The sequence below is a fragment of the Pygocentrus nattereri genome, chromosome 4 (assembly GCF_015220715.1).
Source record: "Pygocentrus nattereri isolate fPygNat1 chromosome 4, fPygNat1.pri, whole genome shotgun sequence".
NCBI lineage: Eukaryota > Metazoa > Chordata > Actinopteri > Characiformes > Serrasalmidae > Pygocentrus > Pygocentrus nattereri.
Window position 1 is genome coordinate 21185149 of NC_051214.1, and position 24028 is coordinate 21209176.

The window sequence follows — 24028 nt, forward strand, 5'->3', positions numbered from 1 at the left end:
AATGATTGACTTTGTAGTCATGTCAGCGGACTTCCAGCCATGTGTACTGGACACTCGGGTAAAGAGAGGAGCTGAGCTGTCAACTGATCACCACCTGGTGGTGAGTTGGTTCAGGTGGTGGGGGAAGATGCCAGTCAGACCAGGCAAACCCAAACGTATAGTGAGGGTTTGCTGGGAACGTCTGGCAGAAGAACCTGTCAGATTGATCTTCAACTCACACCTCTGTCAGAACTTTGACCAGATATCGGGGGAGGTGGGGGACATTGACTCAGAATGGGCCATGTTCTGCTCCTCCATTGTTGAAGCGGCTGACTGTAGCTGTGGTCGCAAGGTAGTTGGTGCCTGTCGGGGCGGTAATCCTCGAACCCGGTGGTGGACACCCCAGGTGAGAGATGCCGTCAAGCTGAAGAAGGAGTCCTACCGGACATGGTTGGCCTGTAGGACACCAGAGGCAGCTGGCAGGTATCGACAGGCCAAGTGATCTGCGGCTTCAGTCGTTGCCAAGGCGAAAACCCGGGTGTGGGAAGAGTTCGGTGAGGCCTTGGAAAGTGACTTTAAGTCGGCTCCGAAAAGATTCTGGCAAACGGTCAGGCAACTCAGAAGGGGAAAGCAGTGTGCCACTAGCACTGTATATAGTGGAGATGGTGTGCTGCTGACTTCGACTGAAGACGTCATTGGGCGGTGGAAGGAATACTTTGAGGACTTTCTCAATCCCACCAACACGTTCTCCAGTGAGGAGGCAGAGTCTGGGGACACGGGAATAGGCTTGTCCATTACTGAGGCCGAAGTCGCTAAGGTAGTTAAAAAGCTCCTTGGCGGCAGGGCTGCAGGGGTGGATGAGATCCGTCCCGAGTTCCTCAAGGCTCTGGATGTTGTGGGGCTGTCTTGGCTGACATGCCTTTTCAACATTGCGTGGACATCGGGGGTGGTGCCACTGGATTGGCAGACTGGGGTGGTGGTGCCTCTTTTTAAAAAGGGGGACCGGAGGGTGTGTTCCAACTACAGGGGAATCACACTCCTCAGCCTCCCTGGTAAGGTCTATGCAAGGGTACTGGAGAAGAGAGTCCGGCTTATAGTCGAACCTCAGATTCAGGAGGAGCAGTGCGGGTTCCGCCCTGGTCGTGGAACACTGGACCAACTCTTTACCCTCTCCAGGATTCTGGAGGGTTCATGGGAGTTTGCCCAACCAGTCCACATGTGCTTTATGGATTTGGAGAAGGCATTCGACTATGTTCCCCGGGGTGTTCTTTGCTACGAGCCATTCAGGCCCTGTACAAACAAAGCAGGAGTTTGGTTCGCATGGCCGGCAGTGAGTCAGACTTTTTCCCAGTGAGAGTTGGACTCCATCAGGGCTGCCCTTTGTCACCAATTCTATTCATAATTTTTATGGATAGAATTTCTAGGTGCAGTCAGGGGATGGAGGGTGTCCGGTTTGGTGACCTCAGGGTCACATCTCTGCTGTTTGCAGATGATGTGGTCCTATTGGGGACATCAGGCCGTGAACTTCAGCTTTCACTGTATCGGTTTGCAGCCCAGAGTGAAGCGGCCGGGATGAGGATCAGTACCTCCAAATCCGAGGCCATGGTTCTCACGCGGGAAAGGGTGGAGAGCCCTCTCTGGGTCGGGGATGAGCTCTTGCCTCAAGTGGAGGAGTTTAAGTATCTCGGGGTCTTGTTCACGAGTGATGGTACAAGGGAGCGGGAGATTGACAGGCGGATTGGTGCTGGGTCAGCAGTGATGCGGGCTCTTTACCGGTCTGTTGTGGTAAAGAAAGAGCTGAGCCATAAGGCAAGGCTCTCGATTTACTGGTCGATCTACGTTCCCACCCTCACCTATGGTCATGAGCTTTGGGTAATGACCGAAAGAACGAGATCGCGAATACAAGCGGCCGAAATGAGTTTCCTCCACAGGGTGGCTGGACTCTCCCTTAGAGATAGGGTGAGAAGTTCGGTCATCCGGGAGGGACTCGGAGTAGAGCCGCTGCTTCTTCACGTCGAGAGGAGCCAGTTGAGGTGGTTCGGGCATCTTGTTAGGATGCCTCCTGGACGCCTCCCTTGGGAGAAGCGGAAGATGATAGATGGATGGATGGATGGATATTCAGAACTATCATAAAGCAAAAGAATATACATTTGTAGGTCATTTATTGATTAATAATCCATTCTATCAGCCATAACTTTACAGTTTTACAGATCTAAGTCCAAGCTGTAGATGCCTGTAGACACCTGCTCTGCCAACGTTTATTCTCAAATGAAGGATATTAATAAGGGGTTTGTCCTCCTGCAGTACCAGCCTCTACTCTTCTGGGAAGGCTTTACTCTAGATCTTAAAACATTCCTGTGAGGATTTGATTGAATTCTGGCACAAGGTACTCAGAACCCCTCAGGTATTCAGAACTAATCATCTAACTCCAGGTACTGATGTGGATGATTAGTTCTGGATAACAAGCAACTCTACAATCCTGAAGAAAGGTTCTACAATCCTGAAGAAAGTTTTATTTTAGCTTGAAAGCTGTAGGAGGGGTAAATCTTTGATTTTTGACCCTAATATAAGAAGAACTCAAGGAACTGTAAGTTGACTTTTTCATGCAAACTTTGTGATGCAAGTTTTCTTTCTAAACACACTGACACTGAATCATACACCTGAAATGTCTTATGCAACTATTCTATGTTCAGTACACTGGGGTCACATCCCGTCCATCAGTGCTGGCAGTAATTGCAGGAAAAGGCCAGGCCAGAGCAGCCTGGAAATCAAAACAGTGTTTCAATGCATTCAACAGACTGCTGGCTTTAGTGATACGTATACTAGGGAAAGAAGGACAATACAGTAAATCCCCCTCGCAGGATCGTTTTAAACCCAATCAAAATGCACTGCCAGTATGTGAATGAATTAACTAATTTTGGCTATATATATATCCATCCATCCATCCATCCATTTTCTAAGCCGCTTCTCCGTCAGGGTCGCGGGGGGATGCTGGAGCCTATCCCAGCAGTCTTCGGGCGGAAGGCAGGATACACCCTGGACAGGTCGCCAGTCCATCGCAGGGCAGCTATATATATATATATATATATATATATATATATATATATATATATATATATATGTGAATTGTCTCTCTCTCTCTCTCTCTCTCTCTCTCGTTCTTTCAATTCCAATGAAGTTGGGACGTTGTGTAAAGCATAAATAAAAACAGAATACGATGATTTGCAAATCCTTTTCAACCTATATTCAATTTAATACACTACAAAATCAAGATATTTGATGTTCAAACAGATAAACTTTATTGTTTTTTGCAAATATTCACTCATTTTGAATTTGATGCCTGCAACACGTTCCAAAGAAGTTGGGACAGGGGCGTGTTTACCACTGTGTTACTTCACCTTTCCTTTTAACAACACTCAATAAGCATTTGGGAACTGAGGACATTAATTGTTGAAGCTTTGTAGGTGGAATTCTTTCCCATTCTTGCTTGATGTACAACTTGAGTTGCTCAACAGTCCGGGGTCTCCGTTGTCATATTTTGGGCTTCATAATGTGCCACACATTTTCAATTGGAGATAGCTCTGGACTGCAGGCAGGCCAGTCTAGTACCCGCACTTTTACTACGAAGCCATGCTGTTGTAACACGTGAAGAATGTGGCTTGGCATTGTCTTGCTGAAATAAGCTGGGATGTCCCTGAAAAAGACGTTGCTTGGATGGCAGCATATGTTGCTCCAAAACCTGTATGTACCTTTCAGCAATAATGGTGCCTTCACAGATGTGCAAGTTACCCATGCCATGGGCACTAACACACCCCCATACCATCAGAGATGCTGGCTTTTGAACTTTGCGCTGATAACAATCCAGACAGTCCTTTTCCTCTTTGGCCTGGAGGACACGACGTCCATAATTTCCAAAAACAATTTGAAACGTGGACTCGTCAGACCACAGGACACTTTTCCACTTTGCGTCAGTCCATCCCAGATGAGCTCAGGCCCAGAGAAGCCGGCGGTGTTTCTGGGTGTTGTTGATATGTGGCTTTCGCTTTGCATGGCAGAGTTTTAACTTGCACTTTTAGATGGAGCGACGAACTGTGTTCACTGACACTGGTTTTCTGAAGTGTTCCTGAGCCCATGTGGTAATATCTGTTACAGAATGATGTAGGATTTTAATGCAGTGCCGCCTGAGGGATCGAAGGTCACGGCATTCAATGTTGGTTTTCTGCCTTGCTGCGTACTTGCAGAAATTTCTCCAGATTCTCTGAATCTTTTGATGATATTATGGACTGTAGATGATGAAATCCCTAAATTCCTTGCAATTGCATGTTGAGAAACGTTGTTCTTAAATTGTTGGACATTTGCTCACGCAGTTGTTCACAAAGTGGTGAACCTCGCCCCATCCTTACTTGTGAATGACTAAGCCTTTCATTGATGCTCCCTTTATACCCAGTCATGACACTCACCTGTTTCCAATTAACCTGTTCACCTGTGGAATGATCCAAACAGGTGTTTTTTCAGCATTCCTCAACTTTCCCAGTCTTTTGTTGCCCCTGTCCCAATTTCTTTGGAACGTGTTGCAGGCACCAAATTCAAAATGAGTGAACATTTGCAAAAAACAATAAAGTTTATCCGTTTGAACATTAAATATCTTGTCTTTGTAGTGTATTCAATTTAATGTAGATTGAAAAGGATTTGCAAATCATTGTATTCTGTTTTTATTTATGTTTTACACGTCCCAACTTCATCGGAATTGGCGTTGTATATATATATATATATATATATATATATATATATATATATATGGGTGTGTGTGTGTGTATGTATGCATATATGTATGCATATATATATATATATATATATATATATATATATATACACACACACACACACACACACACAAACACACACATATATACGTATGTTCATATGTTCATTCCATTCACACCTGGAATCTTGTAACTCTAACGAGTCACATGACACCAGGGAGGGACGACACAATTTGGCACAATTTGGACATCTTCACAGTGAAGTGACTCACTTGTTGCCAGCTGTTTAGACATGAATGGCAATGGTTGGCTGTGGTTTCATCTCCCGGGTGGCCTAGTTGGTGGCTGGGAATTGACTCTGGGATGACTGCTTGTGTCGGTAACTTCCTGAGTAAGCTGGGGGGCCTCGGCGGCTGACCTGGGGTGTCTGTGTGCTTGCCCTGGTTGGTGGTGGATGGGTGGGGGCTCGGGGGGCGCCGCTGTTTTGCCTCGGGTGCAGGTCCAGGGATGCGTGGAGGGCGGGTGCAGGCCCTGGGTGGGGTAGCTGGCCTCCCCTCCGGGGCTGGTGGCGGGACCCGGGGCCCGATGCCTTAGAGCCGCCCGACCCCATGCTGGGTCCCTGCCCGTGCGGGGATGGCTTGCACCGCTGCGGGCGCACCACCGGGTGGGGCGGGTTGACCTTGCGTCGGGGCGTCGGGTCTGTGCCTTGGGGTTCTGGGGTGCCTGAGTGGCGGGGGTGGGGCGGTGTCCAGTGGGGGGGGGGGGGGGGTGTGGGGTGGACTGGGGGCAATGGGTTCCTGACTCAGGCCAGCTTGTCTTCTGTCTCGTTGATGTCTGTTGTTGTTTGACTGGAATGGTTCGGTACAGGTATATATAGGTGTGTGGGTCTATGTGTAGGTGTATATATGAGAGCAGGTGGATGTGTGGGTGTATATAGAGGATGAATGTGTCTAGGTGTACATATATGTCTAAGTGAATGTGTGGGTACACATGAGGGTAGATGTATATGTGGGACGGGTGTGTGTATGTGTGGGGGTGTGTGTGTGCGGGGGGGGGCTGTGTGTGGGTCCGGGGGTGTGTGCGGTGGGGGGGGGTGTGTGGATATGTGGACGCCCGCGTTCGCATGGGCATGTGGTGCTGTGTGGTTGGTGTTGCTGGGCGGGCTGCTCTCTGCGGTGGGGGAGGTGGGGGCTTGGGCGGGGTGGCGGCGTAGGGTGTCTCCGTGACCTCCCCGGGCCGACCTCATCCTGCCTCGAGCGGGGGGACAGTGAAACGCGAAGCCTCATGAGCCAGCTAGTCAGCTGGCTCTCCTCTTCCAGAGGATCATTGCCTCTGGACCTACATACCCCCCCCTCCATCCACCCCCAGACACACACACACACACACACACACACACACACACACACACACATACATACATTACTCCCCCACCCAAGCAAACACACACAAACACACACAGTACTCATACATTTAGGATCCTGGGGGCAGGCATGTTGCCGGGGGTCAATGAGGTCGACCCGCTGTCATAGCCTCACTCGTCTCCTGACGACTGTCTGTCCCTCAGTTTTTACTGCACTTTAGACATTCAGGGCTTTTGAGGGGACGGTGTAGATGGACACTGCAGACCAGTGGCCCGGTGCTTAGCCCATGTTTGCCCACACACCTGTCCCCCCAATTTTAACTACACCATAGTATCACACACTACCCCACATTCATATACACCAACTCCTACACTCAACACTTCACTGGAGGTGGAAGGGTGGGAAGGTCATCCCTCACCCGTTTCCTGCTCCCTACCGGGGCGGGGTGTTGAACGCCGGAACAGGGGCTGGGCCGGGGGCATTCCTGGCGTTCTGGGGTTGCTGCCCGGGCCCCCGCCGCCCCCGCCGCGGAGGGTGGCCTGTATGGCGGTGCCAGTTATGTGGCATTGTATGGTTGGGTGGGTGTGGGCGTCTGTGCGCCCGCGCGCATTCTTCCCTGGCGTGCGCCCTCGGACTCGTGTGCAGTCGTGCATGTTCCTCCCGTGTGTGCGCCCTCCCGCACGTGTGCACGTTCGTCCCATGTATGCATCCATATACTAACTGTTACTGGCTGGCCTTTCCATTCGCCCCCACCTCATCTAGGGGGACGGGGGGTGTATATATGGCTGGGTGTTTGTACATATTGGGGTGATGTGTATGTATATATGTGGGTGTATGTATGTATGTAGGAATGTATATAGGTGTGGAGGTATGTGTGCGTAGGTGTATATATAGGGGTGGAGGAATATAAGGGAGTGAAGGTATGTAGATGTATATATGAGGTTGAGTGTATGTGAGGACAGCTGGTTCTGGGTCGGGGGATTGTTGTCCCCGGTCCTCTCCCGGCTGCTCCCCTGTGGTTGCAACTTCCCCCCCAGATGGGGGGCGCCTTGGGGCTTCAGGGCCTGGCCTGGTACTCCGGCGTGACGGTTGGCCCGCTCCCCTGGGTGGTTGGGCTCCGGGGCGGCTCAGGGCCCCTCGGCGGGGATGGGGCCCTGCTGGGTGGTGGTTGGCTCTCGGGCGTATGAGGCGCTGGGTCTTTGCTGCTGCCTCGTGATGGGGAGGGGCATCCTGGGGGCGGCTCTGGTTCCTCTGGTTCCCCTGGACCTGCGCTCCATGGCTGGGGGGGGTGCTGTCCGGAGTCCCCCTCTCCCTTCCGCTGGGGTGGGCATGCAGGGGTCACTGGGAGATACGGCCCAGGGTCTCCACTGCTCCTGGAGGGGCCGCGGCGGGCGGGATTCCCTGGTCTTTCTCTGCCTTCCTCTGGCCTCTGGGGGGATGTTGTCGCAGCTTTCTGCCCCCGATATTGAGTGCATCTTGTGACAAATTTATACTGTACTGCACTCACAAACACACACACTCACATACACATACATCACAGTCATTTGTGCAGTATTTCCAAGTGCTGTATGTCTCAGGTACACTTTCTTCTCTTTTCTCAGGAGCAGCAGTTGGTGAACCATCGCCGTGGCATTTGCGCTGTGTTTTTCTTTTTTTCTGCCCTTATGTTATTTCCCTTTTTTACCCCCCCCCCCCCCCCGCCTCCTGCTTATCTCTCCTCTCCCTTCTTTACAGATTCCCCTGGCCTCTCAAGTCTGGCATGATGCTAACACATTTTCATTAAAATATCAAATGTATAAACAAAATGAAATCAAATAATGAAAAAATAAATAAAGAAAAAGAAACACTGACAAGATGAGCCTATAATCTATAGTGCTCATTTTGGAAAAGTAAATCTGTTTGGCACAGTAACGCAGTCTGACCATAATTCTGATTGCAAATCTGCCAGACAGGACAGGCAAAAAAAAAAAAAAAAGACATGAATGGCAATGAGTTCTTTTCAGAGGACAGTACTATATATATATATATATATATATATATATATATATATATATATATATATATATATATATGTTGAAATGCTCATTTCTTTAGAGCTTTCATTGAAGTATATTTTTGGAGCGATTCTTCCCCTTATAACTGTTTTTGCCACAGTATCTGTTCTTTCACTAAAAGACTTATTATACTGTTTTTTTTATTTCTGTATATATATTTGTTCATAATAATCATTAAAATGTAAACAAAATCATTCACAGTGATCTAATGTGAAACACTTCATTCTAGAAAGACTAGAATTGTCAGTTTTTCTGTTTTTTTTTCTGGAAGGCACTGTGAAAGTTGCATCCATCAGCACCTTATATAACACATAACAAGCAGGGCCTTATAATGGAGCTAGCTTTGTTTACAGCAGGCTGCTGTAAGCACTTGACTTCTTTTTGAAGTGTTGCCAGTAGTTAGAATCAAAACTACAAACATTAAACTCCAGGCATAAAACAGAAGCATCTACAGAAATTGTCTGCTCTCTGAACTGTAACAGAGATGGTTCACCAGTCAGAGGATGTTAATTAGTCTGTCTGAATTTATAAACCCACACATTTTTGTCAAGTGGGAAACACCAGGGGAAATTAGCAACGGAAAAAGACAAATGACTTTCTCAACAGAACCAAAACCGAACAGTTTTTTTAGGAAACAGAGTTGAGAGGGAAACCTTGAAAGGAGGCCAGAGAAACTCGAAACGTGAGGGGAACTGCAAAACTCTCAGCCCTCTTACCCAAATCACTGGCCGTTTCTGTTGACTCACGATGAGACTAAGACACAACAATCTGTGTCTTATGAAGACCTCTGCCCTTGTATAGGATGTTGGGCTTGATTGGATCTGGGAGGTGTGTGTCATCTCCCTCTGGTGGCCGGGAGTGCCACAGCTCCAGTGCCAACCCTTACAGGACCCCCTTCCAGGGCAGAAAGATGCCTTCTTGGGTTGCCTTCTTCAGTCTGCTGCCCACTTGTGAGTTGTGGTGGCAGGCTGGAGGGCTCTACATGCCCATTGCCAGGCTTGACAGCAGCAGGCCACAAGATGTCCTGCTGCTGGGGTTCCTACATCCTTTTCCTGTTCTGCAAACATGGGTGGAGCACACATGAACTGGCACTCAAATGGGGACATGCCCAGGGAGTGCTGTGCGCATATTCCACCCACATTAGGTGGTCCAACCAGGAGGAAGGGTTAGAGGAGGCCAGACACTGGAGAGTGTGTTCTAGACCCTAATTAACCCTGCTATACAGCAGCTTCCACCCCCAATGAATAGGAGCTCCCTCCCGCCAGTGCCTCCACTCCTCTAAGACCAGCTTGACACCCAACAACTCACAATCACCCACATCATAGTTTCACTCTGAGGGGGAGAGGCAATGTGAGAAGAAGGCACAGGGGCACAGGACCAGACCACTGAGACAACATTGTCCTATGCCTTTCTCAGAGGCATCCATCTCTACCACAAAGGGGACCTCTGGGTTCAGAAGTTGGAACACTGGGGCGAACATCAGATGCAGCTTCATTTCCTAGAAGGCTTCCTGGGCTGCTGGACTCCACTTAAACTGTCCCAAACTTTTGTGACGGTCAGTGGTGGAACTATAGTGCTACAATTCTTCATGAATTGGTGGAAGAAGTTAGCAAAGCCCAGGAAGTACTGTACCAGGCAAAGGCATGTGGGTTGTGGCCATTGAGCCACCGCCTGAACCTTGGCTCAATCCATGCTCAGGTGGTTCTTTGACATCACAAATCCCAGAAAGATACTGTCTGAACATAGAACAGTGATTTCTCCAACTTCATGAACAAGTTGTTCGGTAACACTTTCTATGAATCTGGTATCTATAATGCATTATAAGTGCATTTATAAACATCTATAAAGCATTCATAAGGCTTTATAATGTTTGACATAAGCATTTGTAACTACATAAGTGTTCATAATTACACACATAACATGCTATAAGAGCACATTATAAGGCTTTATAGAACTATAATGCTATAAAGTGCTATAATGCCCTATAATATATACATGTTCCTGTTCTCTGGAATATTGGTGAGACCAGCATCATAAAGTTTTATAACAACTGCTTTGTTTATTCTCATAATGCTTTATAAAGATTCACAGTGAGAACCCCATTCTCACTGGCGTACTCTAATGCTCATCAGTATCTTTAAAATAAAAATGACTTTATAAGTGCACATAACAATTAATGAACATTTATAAGCGCTCCTTACAGATTGTAGGTAAAGTGATGTTATTGAACAGCTCTATATGAACTTATAACAACTTATAAAGCACTATAAGCGCTCCTTACAGACTTTAAGTAAAGTAGGATTGCCATATGTAAGAATGCCTAAACAGAACAGTAAAAAATCACACGTTTGTACGGTGAACAGGTCATCATTTATTGATGATTTACATTAAAAATGTTTTACATCAAACAGGCACTAAAGGGCCTGAAAGACACCAGGTGCTGCTATCGCAAGCTCAGGAATTGGTGATGTCCTGGAGATGGTATTGCGATCCACCCCCACTTTTTGGAAAGCCTTCTTCATCGAGCCACCTTGGTTAAAGGCATGTACGGCACGCTTGTATCGTATTATTGCTCCGCCAACAGTTTTTGCTAAAAAAAAAAAAAAGAATATCTTTATTCAGATATGCCACAGAACCACTGCAAAAGTGTATTATAATCAGTGTTGTGCGTGAACGAGTTCAAAAGAACGCGTTCATCGAACACGCTCATTTTTTCTTGAACGTTGAACTGAACGCAACACATTTTTTTAAAAAAGAACTTGAACGTGAATTAGTTCACATTATGTGTCATGAACGGCAGACATCACTGTAAATGAACGTTGGAATTAGTTTTCCATTGAAAACTGAGTGACATCTGTTTTCTCTTTTGAAACGCAGCGAGAGAAAGTTCCTCCCTCCTGTCTTCTCGCTGCTGCCGCTTAAATCATGCATCACCACACAGAAATGGTTTCGACATTGTGTGCGCAATGCATTGCGGGAAACGTAGTGTCGGGCTGAGTTGCCGGCGTAGCAGGCAACGACGAGAGCGCGGAGGGCTGGAGGAGCGAGAGAGAGAGGGAGAGAGAGAGAGAGAGAGAGAGAGTAGAGGAGAGAGAGAGAGTAGAGGAGAGAGAGAGATAGAGAAAGGAGCGAGAGAGAGAGAGAGAGAGAGAGAGAGAGAGAGAGAGAGAGAAGAGAGAAGAGAGAGAGAGAGAGAGTAGACGAGAGAGAGAAGAGAGAGAGAGAAGAGAGAGAGAGAGTAGAGGAGAGAGAGAGAGAGAGAGAGAGAGAGAGAGAGAGAAGAGAGAGAGAGAGAGCGCTGCAATTAAAAAAAAATGGCTAGTGGAAGTGATGGCACGGAGACAGACACCGATTCTCCTTATGAACGTTAAGTTCTAAAGTTGCATAAAGTTCCATCTTACACAAAGTTACATGTTAAAAATCACTGTATCAACCATGAAGATACGCAGTTTCCTTAAAAATAAAGTTTTTTGTGCCTTTGAGTTTTGCCTTCATTACCTTCATTCAAGAGTTTTGCTCATTTCATACACACACATATGTATATATAATATCATATATATCAAATAATATATACATATTTCATATTATATATTCTTTTTTTAATTAAATGCTGGTAGATTTCATTGCACTAAGTATAGAACTGGTCTACCTTGTCTGTACTGCTGTAAGTTTCATCACCTGGTAAGAAACCCACAATTGCAGTGTCATGAGTAAATGTCTACAATGAGCAGTTTCAAAGAACGTATAGTGATTTCTAGCTTGTAGTGTGAAAAAAAGTATTTATTTGAATATCTCACGAAAAAAGTAAAATGAACTGAACTTTGAACTAGTTCAGAATTAAAATTGTGAACTTTGAACGTGAACTGTTCACTTTGAGCATGTATGAACTGAACTTGAACTAGTTCAGAAAATCTGTGAACTGGCACAACACTGATTATAATCACTATTAGTTATTACCTCGAGGTCGACCCAGGTCATCTTGCTTTGTTGATCTTGCTTTCTTTCCTTTTGAAGGAGGTTTCAACTCCTCATCATCTGAGTCATCAATAGTTGATGATTCTGTGGAGAGAACTTGGCAAAACAAGACATTTGGATTTACTAGTCGTCTTTAATTAGGTTATTCCAAATTCAATTTAATTCATACTCAAACCGAAATTAAATAAGAAAATAATGATAATGATAGTAAGCTGTATAATTATTTTTGATAGTTAGAAATGTATTGGTAAAAAAATGCAATACCACTATTTAACTGACCAAAATAATCAATTGTTGTTATACTGTTAAAATCTACTGAAAAAGTACAACCAGACATACTGAAATCATTTATCCAAGTTGAACCACAGTTGAATGATCATACCAAAGATGTGTATGTCATTAGTAGAGCATAATTACCTTTTGAGAGTTTTAAAGGGTACATTTGTTTTCATTCATCTCATCTGAATGACTATTTATGATAAAATTGGGACATTTCTCAGCTATTGTTTTATTACATTTATTGGCACTTTTGATATATTCTACATGTATTATTGAGTAATAGTTTATCTTACCTGCTATGTCATCCCTTGTCTCTTCCTCTTCTGTTTCGATAGCCTTCTTTCCTGGGTAGAACAAATCACATTTAAGTATTATAATTAGATCAATGACACTAAAAATTGTTGCATTCAATGTACTTAATGTCAAATGAGCACATTGGTAATAGATTAATAAAGTATATACCACCAGCAAAAATACTGTTAATCGATGACTTTTTTTTTGCAATAACATTATATGGAACTTTTTCATGCTGAACCAATATATAGTGTCAGATCTGTGGCAAAACTGAATATCACATTCAAACTGATAAGTACATTTGTGTGTCTTTGTTCTGCAGTACAATGACAAACTTAAAGTCACAGGACTGCAGTGGTGTTACCTCAGGGGGACAGCTTGGGAAGACAAGTTCGGTATTGTGCTGGACTCATGACATCATGTTACATACAAGTACTTTTTTTTGGTTTTATGTTTAGCTATTGTGCTTTATTAGGATCATGTATCCTGGGATTGAGAAGTTGCTAACTGGACCTTAGAAGAGGACTAGCAACATTTAACGATGAGACACAATACCAATTGTTTTGTGTGGACAGTATAGTGTACCACAGACCCCATGAAACCATGGACCCTAGTTGTCAACATACCATTGTACAAGCTGGTGGTGGTTAAATACTGGTATGCGATGTGCATTGCCTTGCCATGCATACACTGCCCAGTGTTTAGCCTCACTCACAGAATAAAACCCTATAAAGATGTGGGTGTTTCAAAACTACACCCTGAGAAAATGCTATTTCATATTCAATTTACATACTGCTATGCCATGATTTTCAGGATGTGAATGTATTATAGCTTGAACTGTACACTGCAATACATATTTGTAAATAGACATGTGATTCTGCATCACAGTTAGCATCTGTGCAGATTGTAACTGTATACTGCAATCTATCAGTTGTTGTTACAGTGGCTGTAATTACAGGGATATGCCCAGTTTTTACAGGATATCCTGTTTTGAAAATTACAACATGCTCATTTTGATAGACCTTTAAACTCTTTCAGGGTAAACTAAGTGATTGTCCTGATTGCCTCCTTTACTGTGAAGGAGGATTTACTTTAACTTGGAAAAAATACATGATAGTGGTGCTTATAGCCAATTTTCAAAATGTTGACTGATTGTTTTTTTTCTCTCCTTTACACATTTTTAGGATTTATAAAACAAAAACAGCATCAATTTGTAACTGGGTCTAATGCTATTACCGTAGATCTTATAAGATCAAGAAATTATTGCACACTTAATCATTTTAATTATTGCAATACAACTTTATGTGAACAAGCCATGCATTAAGCATCACTTCATCAAAGTGGTTTTACATCTGTAGCCCACATAGGTGTATTTTCATTAAGGGTGACATGAAAAAAAAAGATTTATTGTTATTTACAATGTAACAAAGTTAGTTGGTAGATAAAAGAAATGTATTAATAATTAATTCTCCTACATATGGTAATGCTATAAGTCAGCAAAGCTGACTTAACACACAGATCCACCTGGCAATATGGGAAGATCTGTAAAAATGAGCACTGTGTAATTTTCAGTTTTGTAAGAACAGGACATGTACCTGTAGTGACAGATCCACTAACAACATCTGATGGGCTGCAGTTTGGTGTACAGTTACAAGCCGTAACTCGTATCGTAGATGCTAACTGTACTGCAGACACACAATTGTTTTCTGTGCACAACAAATCAATGTCTTGTAATTAAAGTAATATCAATGCCCTCCAAATGTAATTAACACAATGGGACAGTCTTAGGCAAACAACTAGTTTTATGACTGTCACTCAAGTGACATTTGCTTAGTGTATTATACACACGTGTGAATGAAGGCAAAAGGTGAAGATTTTGGAGGAAGTGGGTTAGCTTCTTACCTTTTCCTTTTGGAGCACCTGTAGATGATCCTGAAATGCTTGATGACCTAGAATGGCTAGAAGATGAGGCTATAAATGAACAGAAAAAATACACGTTTACACAGTAAACACACAGTTTAGGCCAAGCAGTTAAGCATATTCAATTATGGGAACATCATGATTAAGGAAACTGATTTTGATCAAATTACAACTTTATGATCAAATGTTAAAATATTTGAAAGACCCTTAACTTATTTTAGTGTGTTTTGCACCCCTTACATGGTGACGTGGTTTACCCAATTACATTGTGTAATTTTCAGTTTGGTAAAAACAGCAAATGTACATGTTATGACAGGCACTGCAACAACAGCTAATGGCTTGCAGTGTACAGTTACAATTAATAATATTACAGATACTAAGTGCAGAATGGAAACACAGGTTTATTAGTTTATTAGAACCTGAAGTGTTGTGTGGTGTGTGGTTAAAAAATGTCATATTACAGATAACTGCACTGCACTGGCATATATGGTTTGACTGAATCACATATTTCAAGTTGAGGTCAAAAAAGCAACAGATATGGATTAAGGTGAACACACATTTTAATGAGCTTATGATATCATATAATATGTTGCCGGCTGTCCACTAGACACTATTAGATACAGCTTTAGTGTTCATCATAGAAAAACAGAAAAAGCCCTTTCCATAGGTAGGTTAGGTCTGCTCATGTTTCAGCAAGGAATTTGCAGTTGAACCGGCATGATCTTATTAAATCTGACCAGCATTTCAGTTAAAAAAATTTAATTTGGAACAATTTTCTACACCTCAAGAATGATTCGGTTGTTTCAGTAAAAGTAAGCAAACTGGTTATCTTAAAAAAATTCATTGTTGAATTGTAAGTTTAAAAATGTATGGCATAGATTACTTTTAGTATTTACTTATTAACAATAAATAAATGACATATAGGCCTTAGCTGACTTTGAGGAGTAGTTAAAACTATGCAGCTCTGTGAGTCACCAGAGAGGATTAAGAAACATTGAATTCTGCACAAACATTACAAAAAATAGACATTTATCCCCTTTAATATTTTTATATAGGGATATTTGTTGCAAACACCTGCAGTGGGAGTTGTATTAGTACCTGTGCAGGTGGGGGTCTTGTGTGTCCACTCTCCAGTGTGATCACACTTGGTTGTGTATGGGCCTCTCAGCTCAAAGCCCTCCTCACAGCTGAATGTGCAGGTGGAGTTGTAGCTGTTTGTGGAGATGGGGTGGCTGCACTTCATACTCAACCCACTGGAGTTCCCAGAGATTGGAGAACATTGTACAGCTGTGGATACACAGAGAAATATAGGAAAGATTGACATAACAGGTTCAAGCGCTGCAATGCGTCAGAGTAGAAATTGATAGTAAAATGTAAAGGATTGTGTTTGCACTAATTCATTCTTCAGACATGCCACAAATGCCCTACATTAAAGAGCCTGTATACTGTATTTTTCTCCCCCGCTGCCTCAATCAAAAAGCAGTCTGGACTGAAACACCACAAATGCTCAGTAACTTCAGTGTGAGTGGGTGGCACTAAACTGCTGTAGTTTCATATAGGAAAATATTTTATACAAAAACAGTAAATAAGAAACAAGCAGCTTTTGCAGTGTAGATTTTAGCTTATTCAGTATTAATGCCACTGCTGTACCTTTCTCACAGCGGGGACCAGAGAAGCCCGGCTCACACTTGCATGTGTAGTTGTTGATGGCTTCCACACACTCGGCATGTTCACTGCAGGACGTATTTAAACAGGACACTGCACACACACACACACACACACAGACACACACACACACACACACACACACACACATACACACACACAATAAATAAATGCAATCATCATTAAAAAAAGGGAAGTTTGTGTTTACTTGGGTGGTCATTGTCTAATATTAAAAGTAATTTGATATTGAAATTTGGAAGGGGCTAATACTTTTTCACAGCACTGTACATCAATATATGTAACGTCATAGCAAAATGACAAATGTAGAAAAATGTCTGCACATATATTTCTTTACATTCAAAATATATGGCGATATATATTTGCCACAGATTTTGAAGGTAAAGAAATATACGTGTACCGTGTCTTGACTGAGTGACAATAAAATTTAATTTAGGTAATCAGTCAAGATTTTATGTTATTCATGTTATGACTGAATAGTGGTTAACATTCATGTTCCTTATGTTCCTTATGGGAAAGTGTTCACACCCCACTCACATGAGACCATGTCCCCCTTTTCAGCTCTTGCACACAGTAGATGCCAATATATCAACATATTGTGACGCATGCCTTTAGCCATGACTCTCAGGACTACAATGGGAATGGGAATGGGTTTCCATGGCTGAGCAGCTGCATCCAAGCCTTACATCAATGCAAAGCGTGGAATGCAGTGGTGTAAAGCGCCACCACTGGACTCTAGAGCAGTGGAGACGTGTTCTCTGGAGTGATCAATCACGCTTCTCCATCTGGCAATCTGATGGACAAGTCTGGGTTTTTTGGTGGTTGCCAGGGGAACAGTACTTGTCTGACTGCATTGTGCCAAGTGTAAAGTTTGGTGGAGGGGGGATTATGGTGTGGGGTCATTTTTCAGGAGTTGGGCTCGGCCCCTTAGTTCCAGTGAAAGGAACTCTTAATGCTTCAGCACCAAGAGATTTTGAACAATTTCATGCTCCCAACTTTGTGGGAACAGTTTGGGCACGGCCCCTTCCTGTTCCAACGTGATTGTGCACCAGTGCACAAAGCAAGGTCCATAAAGACATGGATGAACCAGCTTGGTGTGGAAGAACTTGACTGGCCTGCACAGAGTTCTGACCTCAACCTGATAGAACAACTTTGGGATGAATTAGAGCAGAGACTGCAAGCCAGAAGAGCTGAAGCTATTATAGCTGTAAAGGGTGGGCTGACATCATATTAAACCCTATGGATTAAGAGTGGGATCTCACTCAAGTTCATATGCATGTGAAGGCAGAAGAGCAAATATTTTTGGAAATAGTGTATCATGTGACTAGATCCAGTTAGGTATAGGTTGGTGGTGAATATATGCACATATATGTAGATTAAATATACATTTACTGGCCACTTCATTAGGTACACCTGTTCAGTTGCTTGTCAACACAAATAGCTAATCAGCCAATCACATGGCCGCAACTCAATGCATTTAGGCATGTAGAAGTGGTCAAGACAACTTGCTGAAGTGCAGACCGAGCATCAGAATGGGGGAAGAAATGTGATTTAAGTGACTTTGAACGTGGCGTGGTTGTTGGTGCCAGACGGGCTGGTTTGAGTATTTCAGAATCTACTGATCTCCTGGGATTTTCACACAAAACCAGCTCTAGGGTTTACAGAGAATGGTCCGAAAAAGAGAAAATATCCAGTGAGGGGCAGTTATGTGGATGAAAATGCCTTGTTGATGTGAGAGGTCAGAGGAGAATGGGCAGACTGGTTCGAGATGAAAGGCAGCCGTAACTCAAATAACCAACCAAAATCTCTGAGGAAAGTTTCCAACAGCTTGTTGAAAGTATGCCACGAAGAATTAAGGCACTTCTGAAGGCAAAAGGGGGTCCAACCTTTTACTAGGTGTACCTAATAAAGTGGCTGGTGAGTGTATATAATGGTGTCCATTTTTAATATGTACATATCTGTCAGAAATATGCATATTTTGGAATTATATAAAATAAAAATTAACTAAATATATTTCTTTTGCATATGGTTTAATGAAGACTGAGGGTTTTTTAACCTGAAAGTTTTACCTTTATAACAGAGAGGAGCTTTCGGTCTGCTGCAACTCACGTCGTTCCACATGGCTTTGTCCTTAACCCTCTTGATGTAGATCTCCACGCAGTCCTCATTACTTTGCTTATTATTGGGCTCTCCTTGTGCCCAGTGTGCTGCCTCCTCAGTCAGGGGCTTGTTGGTCCCCACCCAGGTCCACTGTCCCTCCACCTTCCTGAGGCCGATCCAGTAGTATTGCTTGTGGTGGGGCAGCGTGTTGTTCAGGTAGGCGATCTCCTCCTTGTTCTGGATGGCCACCATGTCTGTGTAATTCTGCTGGCACCACCAGCGAGCTGTCTCCCAGTTCATATTGCTGTCTGTCCGGTAATGATACGTCCAGGCCTCGACTTCTGTTTGACACGTGATTGTGTTAGAGCTTTCTCAGGACATTGTTTCAGTGTCTGCTGAATTATCTCCATTCCTGGGTGTTCCTGCCACTGCAGGCAGTTTTTAAATCACAGTAGTTATAAAATCTTTGGGAAGAACATGCAGAAAAGACTGAAGATGAAAAGATGATGTTTACTTTGCTTGTCTGTAAATCCAGAGACATCTGCATTAGACTTTCCACACTTTTGTCCATGAACTGTTTAAATAACTAATACTTCAAATGAGTATTATTTAATTGAATATTACTAAAAATCAATTGAATGTCTGTGTTATTTAAGGCTATTTGGTCAGTGTCACTGAGGATGTTTAGAGATATAAAAAAATGACTGATAATATACATTTAATAATATTTATACAGTGCAGTGGCATGAATAAACCTGGTATTTTGACCCAAATCATGCTTCATAAATTACAGTGAAGGTGAAACTGATACTGTACAGTAACACTTTATTTGAAGGCTACCTACATGGGTACTACACAACATGCATAAGCACTGAATAGCATATTTCTGAAGTAATATTTGATATTTGATATAGCTTTTGTCTGTGGTTGGAAGAAAACTTCGTATCTCAAAAATAGTAACTTTACAGGAGAAGGAAAAAACCTACTTTACTTTTAATGCAAGTCAATGGAACCAGAATTTTTCACGTCATTTTGGGCTGTTTCTTTTGGTTCACAATCATCATGAAATCTCCAGGCAATGTTAAAGGCATTATGTATTTTCAAATTTTGTCAAAAACTGAAAAAAGTCAAAAATGGAGATACGACAACAGCGATATGCTGATAAAAGCAAGATGACAGAAATTAAGTAAATGACATTGCATTGTACAATGTACAAAGTGATGGACATTTGTTCCTTTTATAACAATGTTATGAAGCATCATTTCCAAGTAATGGAACTTAGAAGAACATAGTGTAGAAGGTATATCAGTTCTAAATGAAGCACAAATCCTTTACGTCAATACAATCTCATTTACTTCAGCTTATGATCTCTTGCATTTTCTGGCAGAATATGTTAATAAACATTCAAGTATTGCTTTGTAAATATGTTATTCAATGCTTATGCTTGTGTTATAATGTCCTTATATTGATCTTTCCATGATACCTAACTGAGTTTTATTTATTTATGATTAATATTATTTATAAATATTACATGTAATATATCACTGCTGTGGGAAAAAAAACTCGCATCTCCATTTTTGTCATTTTTCAGTTTTTGAGATAATTTGAAAATGTCTTTGGTTCTATATATTGTGTGCAAATTTCATGATGAAAGGACCAACAGAAATTGCCCAAATTTGCCTGGAAATAAGTCTGGTTCCATAGACTTACATTAAAAGTAGAGTAGGTTTTTTCCTTCTCCTCTAAAGTTCTCCTTTTGGAGATACAAGGTTTTGATCCCACAACAGCGATATAATGAATCATAATGAATGTAAAATGAATTCTTTTTATATTCTGAGAAAAGAAAATCACAATCTGGTCTCAGTCTTGACTCGGATTCGCATCTAGTGGTCTTCACTACAACACCACCTAAAACATGATGAAGTTTAAACTTCACCAATTGACAATATTGCAAGACTGCCTGTAGAACTCTTCACACAACTGATTCAACTCAAACCAAGTTCAGTGTGATCTGAAATAGAGGTCATACAACTTGACATGGTTTGAGGGAAAACTGTGATCGTTTCTGCATGCTCTTATATCTATTATTTTTTATTAATTATATATTTATAGCCTTATATCTCCTGTGTAAAATTAAAGGAAAAAACCAAACATGTCTTGGCTGATGGAATTTGTGTAAATTAGACATTCGCTAGACTGTTTCTTTAAGTCTTAAGATTAACGACTAAATAAGTGATTAATAAAGACCTGCCTGAAGGTTTTTATCAAACTGCTCGTCTTCAAGTAACTACAGCCAGAAAATCCAACAGGTAATAATCAAACATACTGTACCATTATGAACCATGATCGCAACAGCCAGCCATCCAAAACACAGCCGTATATGCTTCATAAAAGCCATCTGATGGACAAGAAGCAAGTCAGGAGAACTGCATGTGAGTCTGGGTGTAAATATATAATTAACACTGATTGAATATTAGCTATTATTATCATTATTTTATTATTTATTGCTATTATTATTATTGTTATTAACAAATATTTACAGGTGTAAATACATGATGTAACATCTGTGAAGAAAGAAAAAGCAGCAAAAAATGCAAATGACAGCTGTTGACTGTTTACAGTAATGGAACATTGTTGGACAATTTACAGCAGAGCTTTCAAAAAATACAGTACATTTATTGTATGCTGTATTTTTATGATATAAATGATTTACAATATCAGTTACAGCTTTGCCACCTGTATTATTCTGTAATTTTACAGTGTCAGTCATTCACAGTACTGTGCTGATAAGGTCTTTACATTAAAATACTATCCATATTTCATTCAAATGACCTTAAAGTGGAGTTGCCAGGTTTTCTTTACTGCAAAGATCTACAAGATTTTCCTGACAGGGAAATCTTTTATCATAAACTGACCATTTTTACAGTGTAAATCTGTCACAGTGCAATCAAAACCAAAAGAGCCGGTGTTAAAATGAAACACAGCCTGTGTTGAGATGCATGGCTTACCTTAACAGCATCCCCCAAGTAAGACCTCTGAGAAAGAGCCTCTCTCTGTGAATGGTATTGCTATTTGATGCAGTTCTGTATTGTAGCCACACTGTGCTGCTCCTAATAGGAAATTATGCAACACATGACATGAGAGTGCTTTGTCACCAACTCTGAACTTGTCTTTGCACATACTGAAGTAAGTAGAACTTAAATAGAACCTGTCTGGCAATGTGAATCAGCTACAAGATCTCAAAAGCAGCACATGATGCCACGTTCTAAAGAGAATAAAATACAGATGTGAAACAAAATCTACCGGAGTGCGAAAGGATTACAAGGCCTTCATTATAGCTGAGGGACCCCAGACCACAGTGACAGCCAAACCAAAACTTCACTAAGAGCACATTGATGACTCATCCAGGAGGTCACAAATGAACCCAGATAAACATCCAAAGAACTGCAGGCCTCATTTTCCTCAGATAAGTTCAATGTGCAAGATTCCACAATAAGACACTGGGCATAAATGGCATCCATGGGAGAGTTGCAAGGCACAAAGAATGTAAAGGCTCATCTTACATTTGCTGAAAAGCATTTAGACGACCCCCAAAACTTTTAGAGTAATATTCTGTGGAATTTTTTGGAAGATATGGGTCCCGTTACATCTGACGCAAAGCTAACACCACATTCCACTGCAAAAAACATCACACCCGAAGTCAAACATGGTGATGGTAGTGTGATGGTCTGGGCTGCTTTGCTTCTGCACCCTCTCAGAAATAAAGGCACAAAATTGTCACTGGGGCAGTTCTCCTCCTGTCTCTGGGGTGGTACCCTCCAAGGTACATCTCAGTAGCTTTAGTCAGGGAACATAACTGAACCATAATCTACTGAAATATGTTCTAAGCTGTACTGACTCCATGTTTTAAAACATTCGGTTATGAAAAGGTGTGTAAATGTACTTTTCCACTGGGAGAAACTGAAACAGGGTTCAATATTGGACCTTAAAACCTCTGTTGTACCTTTCAGGGAGCAGTTACATTGTTTGTACCTTGATTAATAAAAACTGTACCTGCAAAGTACCTTTATTTCTAACAGTGCAGGACCTGGATGACTTGTCATAATTAATGGAACCATTAATTCTGCTCTCTATCAGAAATCCCTGAAGGAGAACATCCACCCATCAGTTTATGATCTAAATCTCAAGTGCAGTTGGGTTATGGAGCCGGTCAGTGAGCCAAAGCACACAAGGAAGTCCATATCTGATTAAACGATTCAAAGACCTGACTTGAATCTTAATGGGATAGACCTTAAATGGGTGGGAGCCCTCCAATGTAGCCAAATGAAAACACTTCTGCAAAGAAGACTTGGCCAGAATTCCTCTACAGCGATATAAAGGACTCATCGCAAGTTATCGGATACATTTGATTGCAGTTGTTACTAGCGAGGTTGGCACAAACAGCTATTAGGTTTAGGGGGGCCATTAGTAGGATTTTGGAATTTATTGTGTTTTTCATGAAACTCTTTATGTAACTTTAAGACTATTTTAACAAAATAATCCTGAATAAAGTTAAAATGCGAAAGCTTAAAGTGGCGTTTTAAGTACTAACCAGGGAGTATCAACCAGGCCTATTGGGCACATGCCCAGGGGCACTCAAGTTAATATAAAGGAGTTAAAGTGCGGTCAAAAATGAGAAATTGGCTTCAGTATTGAGAAGCAAACTCCAAGAACCACCTTTTGTTTGTGAACATATTTGCTTGCCCTGCAGTTTTCCTATGTGCACCATCTTTCCAAGGAACGGCAGGATGTGTTTTTATGATATTTTTGTAAACGACCACAATGTTATCAAATGACCCCTGGTCTTGTGATAAATGCTACTTCCCGGCAGGGCTGCATTACATTTTATTTTAAGTATTTCTGAAATTTCCTGTAAGGCAAGAATGATGTGCGCAGTGAAGTTACAGGTGACAGGTGTCACATTACCTTGGCTTTCTGTTCTTGAGTGTTACTGGTGGTTTGCATATTGAGGTAAACCCTCTGTATTTACATTCATGAAGGAGGCATCTCTTGATTGTAGACAATGATATACCAGCCTCCTCTAGAATGTTCTTGTCTCGACTTGGTGTTGTGAAGAGTGTTGGACAGTAACTGAGTAAATGTAATTAGTTTCTGTACTTAAGTATTTTTTTGTGTATCTGTACTGAAGTTTTTCCATTCTGGGCGACTTTTTACTTTCAGTCCACTACATTTCAAAGTCTAATATCTGACTTTTTCCTCCACTACATTTTGAGAAATCTGTTGTTCCTTTTGGTTTCTGTGTGTATAAAAACGTAAAATGTCAAAACGAAAGAAGCGCAAAGCAAGAGCACCAATCAGGGCACAGCGGTCACTTTGTTTAGAGCTGGTTTTGACCTGTTGGTCATACCGACCCAGTGCAGCACACGGTTCAACGTCAGCGCAGCAGCGTAAAATTTTGGGAGAGCCTGTTCAACATAAATGATGAACTAACCTAACTTTGTGTAAATAGAGCACAATATAGAAATATGCCCACATATGCAGTCGTGACTGACGCGGCTTTTTTCTGAATTTATACAAACACCATTTCATTTTATAGTAAATTAGTTTGGGCTGGTTTATG

General features: G+C 42.2%; 2 protein-coding genes across 4 annotated transcripts in view; both read right to left on the reverse strand.

Moving 5' to 3' along the window:
* LOC108417008 (sushi, von Willebrand factor type A, EGF and pentraxin domain-containing protein 1-like) overlaps positions 1–24028 on the reverse strand; it is a 69786-nt gene that overhangs the window by 21496 nt on the left and 24262 nt on the right. The gene's annotated exons all lie outside the window — the stretch shown is intronic.
* Positions 10509–21504, reverse strand: LOC119263236 (E-selectin-like). 3 transcript variants are annotated; one of them, XM_037537877.1, is made up of 9 exons: positions 21417–21504; positions 20740–20806; positions 18378–18746; positions 16276–16383; positions 15724–15912; positions 14608–14676; positions 12705–12755; positions 12115–12228; positions 10509–10747 (listed from the first exon to the last, which is right to left on the reverse strand). In XM_037537877.1, the coding sequence occupies exons 2-9, from the start codon at positions 20804–20806 to the stop codon at positions 10572–10574; spliced, it is 1143 nt and encodes a 380-aa protein (XP_037393774.1). In that variant the 5' UTR covers positions 21417–21504; the 3' UTR covers positions 10509–10571. The 3 variants fall into 3 exon arrangements, with proteins under 3 accessions (XP_037393774.1, XP_037393773.1, XP_037393775.1); XM_037537876.1 differs by having other exon boundaries at positions 18378–18749; XM_037537878.1 differs by lacking the exon at positions 12115–12228 and having other exon boundaries at positions 18378–18749.

Bases quoted from the DNA above. Each gene is read 5' to 3' on its own strand.
- LOC119263236 (XM_037537876.1), bottom strand. From the start codon at position 20,806: ATGGCTTTTATGAAGCATATACGGCTGTGTTTTGGATGGCTGGCTGTT. The intron at 18,750-20,739 runs GTACAGTATGTT...CGTGTCAAACAG, and splicing joins TGCGATCATGGTTCATAATG to AAGTCGAGGCCTGGACGTAT. The intron at 15,913-16,275 runs GTACAGCAGTGG...GTGTATCCACAG, and splicing joins TGGTCCCCGCTGTGAGAAAG to CTGTACAATGTTCTCCAATC.